Raw genomic sequence first — 17854 nt, 5'->3', positions numbered from 1 at the left:
GAGGTGGGGCGACTAGAGGTAACAAGGAGAAGGACCTCGTTAGGGGAGAGGGGAGAGAAGTGGGATAGAGAGGGGATGGGGGGGGGGAGAGGAGTAGATGAAGGTAGAGAGGGGGGGGTGGCAGGCAGACGGGTGTGGGTAGTGCGCAGGGCACCAGCCGGGGGAGGAGGGAAGGAGGATCGGATATCGTTCACCTTCTTGTCAAAGAAGTTGGCGAAATCGTCGGGGAGGAGGGACGAGGAGGGAGGAGGGGGTGGTGGTTGCAGGAGAGAGGAGAAAGTTTCAACACTTGTAACTCAAATCTTTGCTACTGGAGGATTCTACAAATGTCTTCTAAATCCAAACAGTTATTTTCAAAGTGGTTCTCTTTCAGTGGTTCTCAAACATTTTCATGTGAAGGACCACCCAAAATGATATGTATTTGGCCGCGGACCCCCATCTCAAAATGTGTTGTTCCAGGGACCCCCCCCCAGAAGCAAAGATTTGAGTTAAAAATGTAAGAAATAGCAGATATACAAGCTCATAGCGCGACACTTGGTGTGAGCTTGTAGATCTGCTAGTTTTGAATAGTCATTCTAAAAATGACACGTATACTTTCCCGGTCTTAATGGGTTAAAAGTAATTAATTTGACGTGAACATGACAGGTAGCCAGCTAAGCATTTCAGCCACTGAAGCAGCTGCGGTCTGCCGAGTCAGCGTTTCACCCGCACGGAATGAAATTACCTTTTTTTTTATCTGATCTGATCACTAGCGCCGCAGCATATGAAACACTTGAGTAGCTTATTAAAAGGTGCGAGCCGTCACGGACTGGCGCAGAAAATGGAGTGAATCCAGTTTAGAAGAACTGCTTCGTGATTCATGGTCAAGAAGATTCGTGTCAGAGTCCTGTGTCTAGGTGAGACATGACCTTTGACACGATCTAAATGTCTCAATAGAAGAGCAGGGAGACAAAACACAACCACCCCAATGGGATAATAAGTTATATTGTATTAACCCTTTAAGACCAGGAATGCATCTGTCATTTTCAGATTTCTTTGGCTATTAAAAAATTGCAGATCTACAAGCTCCTAGCGCGGCACTCGTGCCGCGCTAGGAGCTTGTAGATCTGCAATTGTTTAGAAAAATCGTGGATTGAATATATATATATATATATATATATGTTACAGGGTGAATGGAGAACCAGGTAGATTGAAGAAGGCGCGTTCGTTTTTACCACCCACCCAGCAATTCTGTAGAAGCAACACTAGAGGGAGCCACAAGCCAGGCTTGTGCACAAACATATATGGCTGCGACCACACACACACAGTCACACACACACACACACACACACACACACACACACACACACACAAGCGCACACACACGCGCTCATGCTTTTTTTGGTTTATTGAAAGCAGGACTGTTAAGATACTTTTATTGTGTTCTGGCTTTTGTTTTACTTTCTCCCTGACAGACACACACACACACACACACACACACACACACACACACACACACACACACACACACACACACACACACACACACACACACACACACACACACACACACACACACACACACACACAGTGATCCATGAAAAGAACTATTCTGTCCCTATCGGTTTACAACTCAAACGGCGCTGAGTCGACAAGTGGAGCATCGGCCGGTCAGCGCGGGCACTCGCGCCTGGAGGCGCGAGGGCGCGCTTCCTCGGCCTCAAGCTCCACTTGTCGGCGCGCCTCCGTCGTGGACAAGCGTGTGCGTGTGCACGCGTGTTCAGCGTTCCCCTAGCGTAGCTTCCTGGTTGCTATGTGGGGGGGAACAACAAAAGACAGGTCCTCGTCGGCACATCAAAGCCCCGCCTCTCCGCGTTCTCCTTCTCCTCCTCCTCGGAGGAGGAGGACGGTTTATTTCGCGAGGAGGAGCTCCTCCTCGCCTCACGTAATAAACCCCCGCCTCGCAGTGCCGCGTCCTCCTTCTCCTCCTCCTCCTCGCGAGCCTCGCTAATAAACCCTATCTCGAAAAGCCCCGCCTCGCCCCGAAGCCCCGTGCCTAAAAACGAGCGCTCTGTCTTCAATCTACCTGGTTCTCCATTCACCCTGTGACATATGTTTTCTTTTTTAAAGCAAACATTTGTAACTCAAATCTTTGCTTCTGGGGATTCTACACATGTCTTCTAAATCCTAACAGTTTTTTTTGAAAAAAAAAATTATGATGCTATGATATCAGTGGTTCTCAAACTTTTTTCATGTCAAGGACCCCCCAAATGATATGTATTTGTTATGAGCTTGTAGATCTGCTATTTTTGAATAGCCAAAGAAATAAAAAAATGACACGGCTGTTTTCCTCGTCTTAATGGATTAACATACTCTACCATACAGTTTGGACAAAATAATATTGTATTCATAAAAAAAAGTTACATAGTGCAGCTTTAAATGCAGAGGACAAATTGCAAATATACACTGACAAAAAAGGAGTGAGGACCAGATTATTATTATTATTATTATTATTATTATTATTATTATTATTATTACCTCATGATAACCTCATGATGACCTCATCCTGTCATGCCCCATGATGTCACAGGGCCTGAGAGCGGCAGGCGAGACGGCGACCTATCACAAGCATCGTTCTTCTCGCCGCAGGGCGTGGCCATCAAAGACGACGTCGTGTACGTGGCCGACATGGAGAACCATCTCATCCGAAAGGTACGTGATCAAACACTTTTGGTGTTTTTCCGTAAATTAACACCCTACTTGATCATACTACAGCGTCACACAAAAGCATCAAAAGCAGCAGATCTACAAGCTCGAAACGCAGTGCGAAGTGATTCAAGCTTGTAGATCTGCTGCTTTTTATGTTATGTTTTTATTTGAAACCTGAAAAGTAACAGTTTTGGACATAATGACATTTCCACTCAACAGAGACAATATTTTTTTTTATTATTATTTTTTTTTAATATATATATATAATTTGTTTGATTGATTGAATACTTATTCAATCAATCTATCTCCACTTGTAGTTTCCTGATTTCCTGGGCTTTTACAGGCCAGTTTTGAACGAAACCAGTGATTCACATCCTTTAATAATGGATTATTCTGTGTGTGTGTGTGTGTGTGTGTGTGTGTGTGTGTGTGTTTGTGTGTGCGTGCTAGATTGACCTGTCGTCAGGGCAGGTCAGTACTCTAGCTGGGGTCGGAGTTCAAGGAACAGAAAAAGAGGGCGGCGCCCCGGGACCCCAGCAGCCAATCAGCTCCCCTTGGGATGTTTGCCTGGGTTCTGCAGGTGAGTGTCATAGTGTGCATACCGTCGATCTTTTATTAGATTTTTTATTTTCATAAAGTAATGCCATTCTTCGTTGCACAAGAGTGACGCGTATTTTTGCTGTTTTGGAAAATCGTCCTTTTTTTCCCCCCATTTCCTGAAAAGTGTTCCTGTTTTCGACTTAAAAGGTCCCAAAAAAATCACACCCAGTGTGAAGCAAGTGAGTGGTGCCTTTGATGAGTTCATTATGTGCATGTGTTGCACTCCTGTTTGTGTTTAATTAGTGTAAGTGGTTGCATCTTTATGTTGCAATCAGCTGCAGCTGTTGAGGCCAGACACAAACATGTTGAGGCCGTCCGCAAACATACGGACGGACGGACAGACACACACACACGGTCAAATGTAGGAGTGGTTGGCACCACTCAGGTTTTACTTTGACAGTGACAATATTTATGTATAGCTATTTACAGTATGACAATGACACATACCTATGTATACAGACCGTTTGGAATTATTCTATAGACATAGATTTTGGTCATCTATTGATGTCAGCCCACTGAGTTTATTGGACACAATTGTGTGTGTGTGTGTGTGTGTGTTTTTGTGTGTGCGCACGTACTTGTGAGGCCCAGGGTTAGGCCCACAAGTACAGTGGAATTGTGATGACCTCACAAGAAAAAGGGGTTCTTAATGGTTAAACGTGGTAAAATGTCCTCACAATTACAGTAATACAAATATGTGTGTGTGTGTTAGGTGGTGATGAGGATAATGTTCTGTGGATAGCCATGGCCGGGACCCATCAGATCTGGGCTCTGTTCCTAGCAGATGGGAAGCTGCCTAAAGGAAGGTGAGATGTAACCATGTTGTTATAATAAAGCTATTAAACATAATCACCATGGCCCTCGGTTGAAACATTATCACAACATCGCTTTTCGCTCTTTTAAAATAAATGTCTGAATCTTTCTTCATTAACCCTTTTAAGACCGGGAACACATCTGTGTCATTTTCGATTTCTTTGGCTATTCGAAAATAGCATATCTACAAGCTCATAGCGCGGCACTCGGTGCCGCGCTATGAGCTTGTAGATATGCTATTTTTGGGAAGAAATTGTGAAAATGTTGTGCAAATCTTTGAATATACTATATATATTTTTAAAGTGAACATTTGTAACTCAAATATCTTGAATTCATGTCGCTATAATATCAGTGGTTCTCAAACTTTTTCATGTCGAGGACCATCCGAAATGATATGTATTTGGCCGTGGACCCCCATCTCAAAATATTTTGTTCCAGTTACCCCCAGTAAGTTGTAACATGAGTTAAAAATGCTTAAAACGCTTAAAAACGTATATATTTAAACATTTGCACAAATTTTCACGATTTTTCAAAAATAGCAGATCTACAAGTTCATAGAGTGCCGCACTATGAACTTGTAGATCTGCTGTTTTTGAATAGCCAAAGAAATAAAAAAATGACACAGATGCGTACCTGGTCTTAATGGGTTAAAGACCGCATTTACATAGTCACTGGGTGCTACTGTTCCTCACAATGTCAATCGATGTTAAATGTGTGTATAGTTCCAGCCCTGTGGCCGATGTTCTTTATGAAAACCCCTCAATTATTTAGAATGACATTTGCAGGGCAGATCCATGAGAATAGATGGCAAAAAAGCGAGAGATTGGCCAAAATTAGGGCCTAAAAAATATCTGATCTTATAATAAAAACGTAAGTATTTCTACTACTAAATTATTAAATTAGAACATAATTAAAAACTTTCTAAAACATTTTTTAGCACTACATCTGGGTGTGTCAGCCCAGGGGGTCTTGGAATCTTCCCACATTTGCAACCATGTTTGGCACATTACTAAATAAAACATCTAAAACATTTCAGTTCTCCTCCCGTTGACTTCCAGCAACCAGAGTCCAATTTAATGATGGATCTACAGTACTGTATATACAGTATAGGGCTGCAGCTAAAGGAAGGCAACTATCCATTATTTTCTTTGATTATTCTAAAGGAGCCAAAGGCAGTGGTGTAAAAAGTATTCGAATGTTTTACTTAAATAAAAGTATCAATACTGCAATGTCTGTTACAAGTTAAAGTCCGGAATTGAAAATTGACTTCAGTAAAAGTACAAAAGTATTGGTATCAAAATGTACTTAAAGTACCAAAAGTAGAAAGTACTCATTATGCAGAATGTCCCATTACACAAGTTTCCAAATGTTTAGAATGTATTAAAATCTTTTGGAAATAGCAGATCTACAAGCTCACAGGAGCTTATGAGACAATATTTGCCTCTGAGATGTAGTGGAGTAGAAGTAAAAGTACAAACAATTTGAAATACTCCAGTAAAGTCAAAATACCTCAGCTATCTTTGCTGCTTTTTGTAAACTCTTGCTACTCTATTATAATTTACTTTTCATTTATTCAGAAGGTGATCTCTGATGGTGATATCAAAGAAAAGGACCCACACACTGTCAGGGACTTGCAAAAAAATGATGCTCTTTATTCGACATTTCAGTCGTTAGACCTTCATCAGGAGAGACAAATGACAGACAAAATGTCTGTCCAGTGTCTGGGTCCTTATCTTTGATACCACCATCAGAGATCCCTTTCTGAATATATGCATTTTTTTTACTTAGGCACCTGTCACCAACCTTTTGAGGTGTGCATCGGCCTTCTTCACAAAAATTACTTTTCATTAAAAATATATTTTTTATAATTGATTAAATAGTCCACCCCTAGATCCATACATATTCAACAATGCAGCGTGACGTGGCTATCTTCTATTGTGGTGTAGCACAGTGGTTCCCAAACTGCGGTTCAGGACCCCCAGGGGGGTCTCCAAATTATTGAGGGGGGTCCCCAGATGATTAGCTTATTGTGTTGTTTTCTCGCTCAACAGTAAAAAACAAACAAAAAACATACAGTATAAGTGTGTGTATACAGGGTACATTTCTAAAGTTAAATTATTATTACGTTATAATAGAAAAAAAGAGGCAAACATTGTGAAAATAGACGATCTACAAGCTCGCAGTGTGAGGCGTTGTGAGCTTGTAGATCGGCTATTTTCACAATATTTATCTGTGGAACCGAGTCAAACTAAATGTAGTCTGGGAGGCTTCGGCTCAAAGCCTGGACAGCAGGGGCGCGGCCACTGATTTCTGATTCAAATCAACAGCCAATAAAGAAAAGGGGGCGGGATCCACATGCAGTGGGTCTTACATGTAAATAGGAGCGACGGGAAGCAATTTCCCCTTGAGAAATTGCGGCCGCCAATGTTGTGTACTGCTGTTTGCCTCTCGTCGGACTTTTTAGACGAGTAGACCGGTAAGAGGCGTGTCCGCTCAGATTCTGAGCGCAACGCACATCCGGCCCACAGATAGCAGGGCTTTGGCCCAGAAGTTCCTTCGCCCCTCCTGTTTGTATGAGAGCGGGCGAAAACTTCTGGGAACTCAGATTAAACTAAATGTAATGCCTACAATTCCAAGTGCTTGTCAGGGTGGGGGGTCCCCAGTTCATATAGGATTATATTGGGGGGGTATCTCAGAGTAGGTGCTATAATATTATCAAAATACTTTTGATAATATTTGGAATTTATCAGTTTATCCCCTATACGTAAAAAAAAAATAGCAGATCAACAAGCCCACAACGCGTCACAAAGTGACGCGTTGTGAGCTTGTAGATCTGCTATTTTTGGTGAATGTTCCCCCAGAAGTGGTTAAAAGTCAAGTATGAAGTAATTGTCAATCTGTCCTATCGGGTATTCTCTCAAGTTTTCCTCGTGACGTAATGTATCTTAGGGGGAAAGATTTACGTACCTACGTACCGTAATATGACATACTGTATATGTAAGGTGCTACAAAGTAACAAGGTGATTCAGGGGGTGCCGTGGATTAAAAACGTATTTACAGGGGTTCCCTGAGCCCAAAGAAGTTTGTGAACCCTTGATGTAGCCTCATCAGTCCCTCTCACCTCTCTCCTTACAGTGAGTGCGTAGCGGGGACGTGCGTCCGCTGGGCCGGCAGCGGCAACGAGGAGAACCGCAACAACTCCTACCCCCACAAGGCGGGCTTCGCCCAGCCCTCCGGCCTGGCCTGGGCCCCCGAGGAGCCCTGGGCGTGCGCGTTCGTGGCCGACAGTGAGAGCAGCACCGTGCGGACCCTGGCCCTGAAGGACGGGGCCGTGAAGCTGCTGGTGGGAGGCGAGAGAGACCCCCTGGTGAGTTTGACATCTTCATACTGTATACAGCACTGTTTCCCAAACAGTCGGTCGGAGCCTATGTTTGAATCGCGGACCATTTTCTTTGGGTCACAAGTAAATATCCCCCTTTTTTCAGTTCCTACATTAAAAATATATTTTTTTTATTTCAAAAGATAAAAAAAAAAAAGTTTTCATCAATTAAAATAAAAAATCTAATAATTTCCATAAATGCATTAAGAAAATATTTAAGAAGTTATGAAAATAGCAGATCCACAAGCTCGCACCGCGGCGCGAAGCGACACGTTGTGAGCTTGTAGATCTGCTATTTTCACTAGTTTGGGTCCCGGGCAAACGGCAATTTTTTTGGGGGGTCTTCAGCTAAAATGTTTGGGAACCAATGATATACAGCATTGCATTATTAATCACTTAAACCCTATGTACTTACTGTAGTGAACTAATACTTGACCAGGGTCGGCCTTGTACCTAGTCCCATGTATTTTTCCTCTACACCAAAATTCTTCACCAGGGTTTTTGCTCACACGTTGTGAGCTTGTAGTAGATCGAGAGTTATGCATATAACTAAGGTTCTACGAATTCCGGATGACCGCCAGAGGCAGTGTTTTCAACACCTGGATATTCATCGCGCGCTCGCGCATAGGTCGAATATTAATACCAACAAAGTCACTCGTGACCTGTGTACACGCCCGCCACCTATATAGGTGTGGTGTACACAGCGATCATCCTCATGAAATCTTTTCGTCGAGAACGAGATTCCGAGTGACAGTCAACTCTGGCGGTCATCCGGAATTCGTAGAACCTTAGTTATATGCATAACTCTCGTTCTACTTCATTCCTTCTGACCGCCAAAGGCAGTGTTTTCAACACCTGGATGACTAATACCAACATAGTCACGAGGAACCTGCCCTTACCTGACCATCAGTTGCAGGTTGAAGAGGCCGACAGCACCGCCATCGTCATGGGATGAGGGGCGGCCACATTCACCCTATAGAAGCGTGCAAACGTGCAGGAAGAAGCCCACGCTGCTGCAGCACATATGTCAGTCAGTGGGACACCCTTCAATGCAGCCCAGGAGGTGGACACGCTCCTGGTCGAATGACATCTCACAGGAGGAACAGGCAAACCCTTGCGTTCGTAGGCCTGCAGAATGGCATCAACAATCCAGTGAGAAAGTCTTTGTTTGGACAGGGCACACCCTTTCCTGTGCCCTCCATAACAGAGAAACAGTGCGTCCGACTTCCGGAACACAGAAGTCACGTCCACATACTGCCTCAGGGCCCGGATGGGGCACAGCAACCCCCCATCAGGATGCGATCCCTCTGCCCCCGGCTGTGGGGCATAAGCCGTCAATTCGACAGGCTGGTTGATATGGAAGGCTGAAAGCCTTTTTGGAAGAAAGGAGGGGTTGGGCCACATAGTAACCCCAGACCCATCCGAAGTCCACCTCAAGCAGTCCCTGGCGACAGACAGGGCCTGGAGTTCCCCCACTCGCTTGGCAGATGTAATGGCGAGGAGGAAGGTGGTTTTAACAGACAGCCACCTGAGATCAGCCCGCTCCAGTGGCTCGAACGGTGGAGAACACAGGGCTTCTAAGACCGTAGGCAAGTCCCACGAGGGCACCCGAGTGACATGCGGGGGGTGCAATCTAAGAGCTCCCTTCAGATAGCGGCTCACCAAAGGATGAGATCCCACAGTACGACCGTCCACCAGCCCATGCTGAGCCGAAATGGCGGCAACATACACCTTCATTGTAGAGAGGCTGAGAGCCCCTTATCCAACAATGTCTGTAGATAGCGGAGCAGCATTGGTACCGAGCACATGACTGGATCCACGTGTTGGCCCTCACACCAACTACAGAACAATTTCCATCTGTTAGAGTACAGCGCTCTAGTGGAGGGTGCACGAGCGTTAAGCCAAGGTCTGGACAACCGCCTGATCGCAGGAGTTCAGCAGTGAACCCGGCCCCTCAGGGGCCAAACATGAAGCTGGAGGCGATCTGGCTGGGGATGCCAGATGCAGCCCCCTACTTGTGACAGGAGATTCCGTCTCGACGGGAGAGGCCAAGGTGCTCCGTTGAGAAGCCGTCGGATCATGGGAAACCATATCCTCCCCGGCCAGTATGGAGCCACCAGCAGCACCGTATTCTGTGAAGCGTCAGCCCGAGCAGTGGAATTGGAGGGAATGCGTATAAGAGGCAGTCTAGGGACCATGGGTGAGCTAATGCGTCCTGCCCCAATGGACTGGTTGGATCCGACAGGGAGAACCATAGTCGGCAGTGTGTTGATGTGCTTGAAGCAAACAGATCCACTTCTGCTCTCCCGTACCTCTCCCAAATCTCCTGAACCACTCAGGGGTTCAACCTCCACTCACCTGGAGGAGGACTCTGGCGGGAAAGCATATCTGCAGCCTGGTTGTGAACACCTGGCAGATGTACTGCCCTGAGACTGGCAAGGCGAGGAAAGGCCCACTGAAGAAGTCTCTGAGCCTCCTGCAGAGACTGCCTGGACCTGACACCTCCCTGATGGTTGACATGGTAGACCGTTGATGTATTGTCTGATCGGACAAGGACATGTTTCCCTTCCAAGGCGGGAAGGAAATGTTTGAGGGCTAAGTACACTGCACGGAGCTCCAGCGCATTTATATGTTGTAGTCCCTGCTGAGGGCCCCAGGTTCCTCTGACTGTCCTGTGATTCCACACAGCCCCCCAGCCTGAGAGAGATGCATCCGTCACCACTATCTCCCGGCGAGAGGGCAGTGAGCCCATGGCGACGCCCCGGCACAGACTTGCCCTCCTTCTCCAGGGTTCTAGCAGCCGACGGCACTGGCTGGAGTTCCTCACCAGCCTCTTCTGGTGCCTCTTGGGGTCGAGGCCCAAGCCGTTGACCAACAGCTGCAGGGGGCGCAACGAAAGGAGTCCCAGGGGCACAATTGCGGATGCCGCTATCAATGTGCCCAGCAGACGAAGGAGCAGGCCGTATGTCAGCCTTGTACTTCCCCATACGCGAGCGACAAGGCACACAATGTCGTCCACTCTCCGCGGGGAGGGGCAGGCCCGCATTGAAACTGAATTGAGGGCGATGCCAATGAACACAACGGTTTGACTGGGAGCCAGAGAGCTCTTGGCGAGATTCACCGTGAGCCCCAGCTGTGCGACATGGGCCAGAAGGGTGGACGTATCGCTGAGTGCCTGCTCTTGGTTCGAAGCACATATCAGCCAATCGTCTAAATACGAGAGGATCCGCATGCCTCTGGCTTGCAGCGGAGCAAGCGCCGCCGCTACGCATCTGGTGAAGACCCGGGGGGCGAGAGAGAGCCCGAATGGGAGCACCCGGAACTGATAAGCCCGCCCCTTGAAAGCAAAGCGGAGAAACTGTCTGTGGTGTGGTGCTATTGGCACATGAAAATAAGCATCTTTCAGGTCGATGCTTGTGAACCAATCGTTCTTTGACACAGTCTGGAGAACCACTGTGCGCAGCATTCGGAAACGAAAAACCTTCAGGTACTGATTCAACTGCCTGAGGTCGAGGATCGGCCAAAGGCCGCCGTCCTTCTTCGGAATAAGGAAATAAATGGAGTAGAACCCTCTTAGCTGAGCTGAACCAGGTACATACTCTATGGCTCTCTTCTCCAGGAGCTCTGAAATCTCCCGGCTGAGGGCTTGAGACCTCAGCGGGTCGTCGACCACCGTCATCCGTTCCCCTGTGAAACTTGGGGGCCGACGTCTGAATTGAATCCTGTAACCCTTGGACAGCGTTGCCACCACCCAAGGGTCTGAAGTCAAGGCTTCCCAGCGGCTGAGATGTTGTGGGGTGAACCGGCTGGGTCCCGGGTCGGGAGAGTCACCTCCGACTCCCCCGGCCCTGGAATGGTTTAGAGGATCGGGCGGCAGGGGCCCCACGCCTAGGAGCCCTGCCTGTGGGCGGCCGGAAAGAAGGCTGTTGGGGGCCCTGTTGGGGTTGGTCCTGCCGAGGAAAGGGACGTCTGGCTCCCGAGGAGCTCTGGTCCCTGGCTGCTGGGTAAGGAGTGCCCGTGCGTCTAGGCTGAGGTGACGGTGCTGGGCGTAAGTCCGCAAACTGCCGCCTGGATTTGTTCGCCTGAACACTACGCTCCGGGGCCTCTTGAGCTGCGGGCCCAAACATCTGGCCCGGAATGACGGGCAGTGTGCGGAGTGTCCTCCTGCACCCCTCTGACAATGGGGCCTGGGCGAGCCACACCTGGCGACGGGCCAAAGTCAGGGTGGACATCAGTCTGCCAAGTTCTCTGGTCATATAGGCGAAAGCAGCGAGTGAGGCCTTACTCAGGCTCTGTGACGGGCCATCACCCCCCGCCGTGCGGAGGGACTGGTCTAGGGCCAGTATAAGGTGAGAAAGAGAATTTCCGATACGTGCCGCCCGAGCTGCTATATCGTAGCTCCTGGTGAGGTAGTCATCCGTGACCCTGCATTGTGCTCGTGGACAACGAGCATCCGGTCTGAGGGCCTCATCTGGCTACACTATTAAGGACGCCACGGCAGGGTCCATAGCCGGCACGTGGTCCAACCCATATTCTCCCGCTTTGTCCATGGCCGGCAAGGCCCTGCAGTCTCGTGACAGGTTGCACAGGCCCTGGACCTGGGATCCGACCAACACATCTGAAGCTCAGTGATGAAGTTCTCACACGCTGGCACACTGAAAGAGGGCTGCTGAGCGTGCCGAAGAAGGCATTAGGAGGGGGGGCCTCCCCAGGGGGGACATCAAGTCCAAGCCGTGATAAAGCCAGCTGAACAGCCTCCCTAGCTGCAGAGAGCCCAGTCCCAGGCCCGTGAGTATCTGCTCCAGATCCCTGAGAGCCTGCCACTGAGCGGGTGGGGGACCCGCCCCCGCCCTCTTCCTCTAGGTCCTCATGCTCTGCCGTTCCGGACGTAAACTGGGAGTCCAAGGCTGCAATAGACATAGCATCGTCCTCATGTTGATCAGCAACATTGACAGTATCATGGCCATAGTTCCCATCTCCGACCTGGAGTGGAGGCGCTGGGGCCACAGCATCGGTGCGGGGAGCACCAGGCTGCAGGTTGAGGAGAAGGGCCTTAATATGAGCAAACTCAGAGGCCAATGTGTCCACTTTGCGAGGCAACGGATCATCCTCCTGACGTCTCCTCTTGGCGTCTAAGGGCTCATTACATGAGCGCTGGCGCTTAGAAAGACCCTTTACAGGGCTCAAGACTGGCATTCCTGAGGAAGGCATTTCGGTGTCCTCCTCAGCCGCAGCCAACCTCTCTTCCCTCTCAGCGAAAGACATGATAGAGCAATTAGTGCAAGCGTCCTCCGTCAAGGCTTGCCTCAGATGCCCAACGCCAAGACAGTGTGGGCACAGGTCATGGCCATCTTCTGACCCCAGAACAGCCGAGCACGTGTTAAGGTGTCACAGCCGTCATACATTGCTCCTCTTTTCTTGATTTTTTTGTCCAGCGACAAGCAGCAGTGGATGGGAAACACTCACAATGCTGACGCTATGTTGCGGTGGTCCGCACGTGGTTCCTCAAAGCGGCAGAATGGGATACACTCTCAACGCTGATACTTTTCTTTTCTTTTTTTTCGTCCAGCGACAAGCAATAGCGGAGTGGGAAACACTTACTATGCTGACGCTATGTTGCGGTGGTCCGCACGTGGTTCCTCAAAGCGGCAGAATGGGATACACTCAATGCTGATACCTTTTTTTCTTTTTTTTTGTCCAGCGACAAGCAATTGCGGAGTGGGAAACACTTACTATGCTGAGGCTATGTGGCGGTGGGCTACACGCTGCGTCCTTAAAAGCGGCAGAGCGAGATGCGCCCTCAACACTAATCCTTTTACTTTATTTGTCTGTAAACAGTACAATACATGCACTCACCGTCGCCAATGTACAGCTATGGCTCCAAGTTATCCGTGCCAGGTCCAACAACAACGGTGGAGCGGGGAAAGCTCACGGTGTTATTGTCGTTAGCTCCAATGCTAGCAAGCAGCCGCTAGCTCCATTCACCGCTGCAGGGCTGCTCCTATATGCTTCCTTTCTTTTTTTTCCCCTTTCTCTTCGGTTCTTTCCGATGCCCCTATAACGGGGTAATCCAATGTATCCAATGTATAAAGCAGGCTACGCAGTCTCTGGAGGACGAAACCGTAGTCCGTAGCTCCAACAGTGTTGGTTGCGAGACTCCACGCGCAGCTGCAGTTATCGACCTACGCTCTGGAGGCGAAAAGATGAAAGAGGATGATCGCTGTGTACACCACACCTATATAGGTGGCGGGCGTGTACACAGGTCACGAGTGACTTTGTTGGTATTAATATTCGACCTATGCGCGAGCGCGCGATGAATATCCAGGTGTTGAAAACACTTAGCCTGGTTCCAGACGAATCTGCCTTTGCAAAATCGCATCGCACTTTAGCCCTCGGCAGATTAGGTCTGGCCCCCCTCAATAGAGATTTCATTTCTCTCCCTCCGAAGTGGTGAGGGACCAGTCAGGGCCCAGTATCCAAATGTGGGCGGGCTTATCACCTTATTTGGAGCAATGACGTACAAGGAAGCACTGCTCTGATTCGTTCGTACAAGGAAGCACTGCTCTGATTGGTTTAGGTCTAACCAATAGAGTCCGTTTGGATGTTCTTGTAACCGCCCCTTGGAAAAAAATCTATCGTTGATAGGGACCAGACTAATATCCACGCAGTGTGTCGTGTGATATTGTCTGGCCACGCGAGGCTAGAAAACACTGCCTCTGGCGGTCAGAAGGAATGAAGTAGAACAACTATTTCCACTATTTTTTAGGATGTTTCTAAAGTCATTTTGATTCAGTAGAGGCCCTCACACCTAACTCGCACCGCCGATCTGAGTCATAGTGACGGGGGGCTTTGTCAGAGTACTACCCGTTGTACCCGTCTGTCCGTTTTTTGCCCAAATACTGTATGGAGAATCTGTATGTGTCCGTCTACCTGTGTGCCTTTTATGCCCATACAGTATATGGAGATCCCTGATGTCATTAGTATATGCCCATATACCCTGTATATTGGCATGCCCATATATGGACATATCGGTCTGATCTGTTTTGTTGTCCTATCAGAATCTGTTTGCGTTCGGGGACGTGGATGGGAAGGGAGTGGACGCTAAGCTGCAGCATCCACTGGGCGTGGCCTGGTCTCCTGAACACAACCTGTTGTATGTGGCTGATTCCTACAACCACAAGGTACACACACACACACACACACACACACACACACACACACACACACACACACACACACACACACACACACACACACACACACACACTGTTCTTATGTGTCCATTTATTTAGGGCTACTGTGTTATTGATATTTTATCAGTAATGTGATATGAGTCTAGATATCGTCTGGGATATCATGTCATTAGTTTGGTCTTTTCCTGGATTTAAAGGCTGCATTGCAGTAAAGTGACATCATTTTATGAACCTGGCTGTTCTTGCCCTATTATCAACCATTACCCAATTTAGTTATTATAATAAGCTTTAGTGATGATTATTTATGAAGAATCTCATTGTGGCAATGTTTTGTGAAAGCCCCAGTAGTGATCCCCTCAATACTGACAATATTTGATTTCATTTTTATATTTAGATTGTGTCCATTTTGCCTATTTCAAATATCCGCTCTACAAGCGCACATTTGCATCACAATGTGACACCGTGAGCTTGTAGATCTGTTCTTTTTTCTTTTCTTATCTAGTTCATTTTGCCATGCAGTGGACAAGCTGAGATTCCACAAGTGACCAAATTAATGAATGAATGCCTTTTTTTTTTCGTATATGGGATTATATGACACAGAAAATGAACAAATAAGACCCTGCCCTTTTACATGTACATAGGCCTCCTCCTCATTGACCTTGCCTTTTCAAGAAATGAAGCAAAAAAAGAACATTTTTGAAAAAGACTTTTATCAGTCATCCAACCAATACAATACTAAATGCATTACATTTTCAACTTGAGATCACACAAACCACATAACCTATCCTCTTCAACAGTGCCTACATATCTGCTAGTTTGGTTCTTTTAAAGGGCAAGACCACTTTGGTAGGAATTTGGATTACCTTGCCATGATGTAACTCCAAAGGTGGGCAAGGAATCTAAAATAATTGCTCCATTGATTAGAAATTGATCATTTTAAAATATGTTCCTCATTGACTTACATTGTACGGTAAAACGGCTCTCAAAGTCACTCTTTTAGCACATAAACGAACGCAAACAAAGTTGATTCAGACAATATAGGACATCACAAGACCCAGGGGACATAGATTGGTGAAGCAATAGGAAGCCCCGCACGAATCCGGGCGGCTGGGTTTGGATCCGCCCTTCAAGACCATCGATTGGGCTCGTTCTCTCAGTCTAACTTCCTGTTGATTTAGCAATTTTTATTTAGAAGAAAACCCGGCTCTTCAAATAGTAAAATCAGCAGGAAGTTGTCATTTTTATTAAAAAAATAAAGCGTACTGGGTTTTGTGATGTTCTTTATTGCTTGAATCAGCTTTGTTTGTGTTCGTTTACGTGCTAAAAGAGTGACTTTGAGAGCTGTTTCACTTTACGATGTAAGTCAATGAGGAGCATATTTGAAATTATCAATTTCTAATCAATAGAGCATTTATTTGTGATTTCTTGTCCACCTTTGGAGTTGAACCATGGCAAGGTAACTACACAACCCAAACCTCTACCAAAGTGGTCTTGCCCTTTTAATAATATAATGTTCCTGTTAAACTCCCTGTTCCCCTGTTCCTGTTTCCCATGCAATGTATATTTAATCATTCATAATGTTTGATGCTGTTTGTGTGTATTAGATCAAGGTGGTGGACCCAAAGAGCAAGCAGTGCAGGACGCTAGCGGGGACGGGCCAGGCCGGTGACGTACTGGGGCCCGGCTTCTCAGAGTCCTGCTTCAGTGAGCCTGGGGGTCTCTGCGTGGCCCCCGGGGGACAGCTGCTCTACGTAGCCGACACCAACAACCACCACATCAAAGTCCTCGACCTGGAAACGCACACCGTCTCCATGGTCAGATCTGTGTGTGTGTGTGTGTGTGTTAGTTTAGTTTATTTCGGTCAATTGTGTAGTAACAAAGTTTAGATTTCATAAGTAATACAAAAAAATATAGAAAATAACCACATTTCTTACCAAAAAGGTATCAGCTGAAGCCATAGCTTATTTCGGATACCCTTTTACAAAACAAAACAAAACAAAAAGACAAGAACAAGGACAAGACACTTTACATGTACGTGGTTGCTGTACTGTACAAGCGCTATAATAAATAAGTTAATCATACAGAAGGCACATTTATTTATAATTATCTATCATCTTGTTTTTAAGTTATTTCTTTAATTTGTTTAATGAGCCGCGCAATTTCACATCCATATCAATATCCATATCATCCACAAAGTCACTCCAGCGAATTTTATCCATCTTTGTTTAGCATTTGTTCTGGTTGCAAGATGCATGTTCCTCCATGCATGTTTGTTTTTTCTGAAAGTGTTTTTAACCCATTAAAGGGACCCATTAAAAAAAAACTTTGTTTCAATGGATTAGTCACCCCATGGAGACTTGAATTCATGGATATTTTTTAGTTTTTGTCTCATTCCTAAGACAATAATATGATGACCAGCGGACCGGTAGGCAGCGGTTCCGGTAGGAGACACAACGACTCGTTGTGTCTCCTACTGGAACCGCTGCCGGTCATCAAATTATTAATTTTTTTGGGTGAAGTGTCCCTTAACACATTCCATGCCAGAGTTTAATCTCATAATGTACTCACCAGTGCCAGCGTTTTATTGTTGTTTTTTTGTTTTTTCACAGACCTCGCTAAATAAGTTAAAAGTGCGCGTTCATTTGGTTCTAAACACACAGCGGATCCGTGAGAAACGGCCAGCGAAAACAGTTTCCAAATGCGAGCCGCCATCTTGAAGATACAGCCGATCAACGCTAAACAGTGATCAGCGAGGAGAAAAACAACAACCGAGAAAATCGAGTTTTAAACAGGATCCCAGACAGGAAGCGGATACGATCGAAAAAAACGGAACCCGAATAATTCTGTTTCCGACCGGAAACCGGAAACGGAAATGGATCAAAAAAATTCGGAAAGTGCACGTGGGGCAATTTCAATGGGAATCGGCGGTTCGCGTAGATCTACGCGACTGGCACGCTGCGGCTTTAAATAGGTTCGCGTAGATCTACACGACTGGCATTCAATGTGTTAAGACCTGAAGCCGCTTCTACAAAAATGTCTTCTAAATCAGTAGTCAACTTTTTTGTGCCAAGGACCCCCAAATTGATATGTATTTGGCCGCCGACCCCCATCTGAAAATGTTTTGTGCCAGGGACCCCCAGAAGAGAAGATTTGTGTTTCAAAAAACACTTTAAAGATTTTT

General features: G+C 46.7%; 1 protein-coding gene across 2 annotated transcripts in view; it reads left to right on the top strand.

Moving 5' to 3' along the window:
• The window catches only part of nhlrc2 (NHL repeat containing 2), a gene marked incomplete at its 5' end in the record, with an annotated part of 42357 nt that overhangs the window by 15730 nt on the left and 8773 nt on the right, over positions 1 to 17854 (top strand). For both annotated transcript variants that reach the window (XR_013934809.1, XM_080454648.1), the window contains 6 exons: positions 2570 to 2691; positions 3139 to 3268; positions 4001 to 4094; positions 7237 to 7468; positions 14539 to 14661; positions 16278 to 16487. Coding sequence is in view for 1 of the 2 variants with exons in the window: in XM_080454648.1 (XP_080310774.1) it covers positions 2570 to 2691; positions 3139 to 3268; positions 4001 to 4094; positions 7237 to 7468; positions 14539 to 14661; positions 16278 to 16487 (911 nt within the window). The remainder of the gene's footprint in view (positions 1 to 2569; positions 2692 to 3138; positions 3269 to 4000; positions 4095 to 7236; positions 7469 to 14538; positions 14662 to 16277; positions 16488 to 17854) is intronic.

This window comes from Gymnoscopelus braueri, assembly GCF_963280865.1.
Source record: "Gymnoscopelus braueri genome assembly, chromosome: 17".
NCBI classification, from domain to species: Eukaryota; Metazoa; Chordata; class Actinopteri; order Myctophiformes; family Myctophidae; genus Gymnoscopelus; species Gymnoscopelus braueri.
The sequence above is the reverse complement of the archived record's forward strand: the minus strand, read 5'-3'. Positions and strand labels throughout refer to the sequence as shown.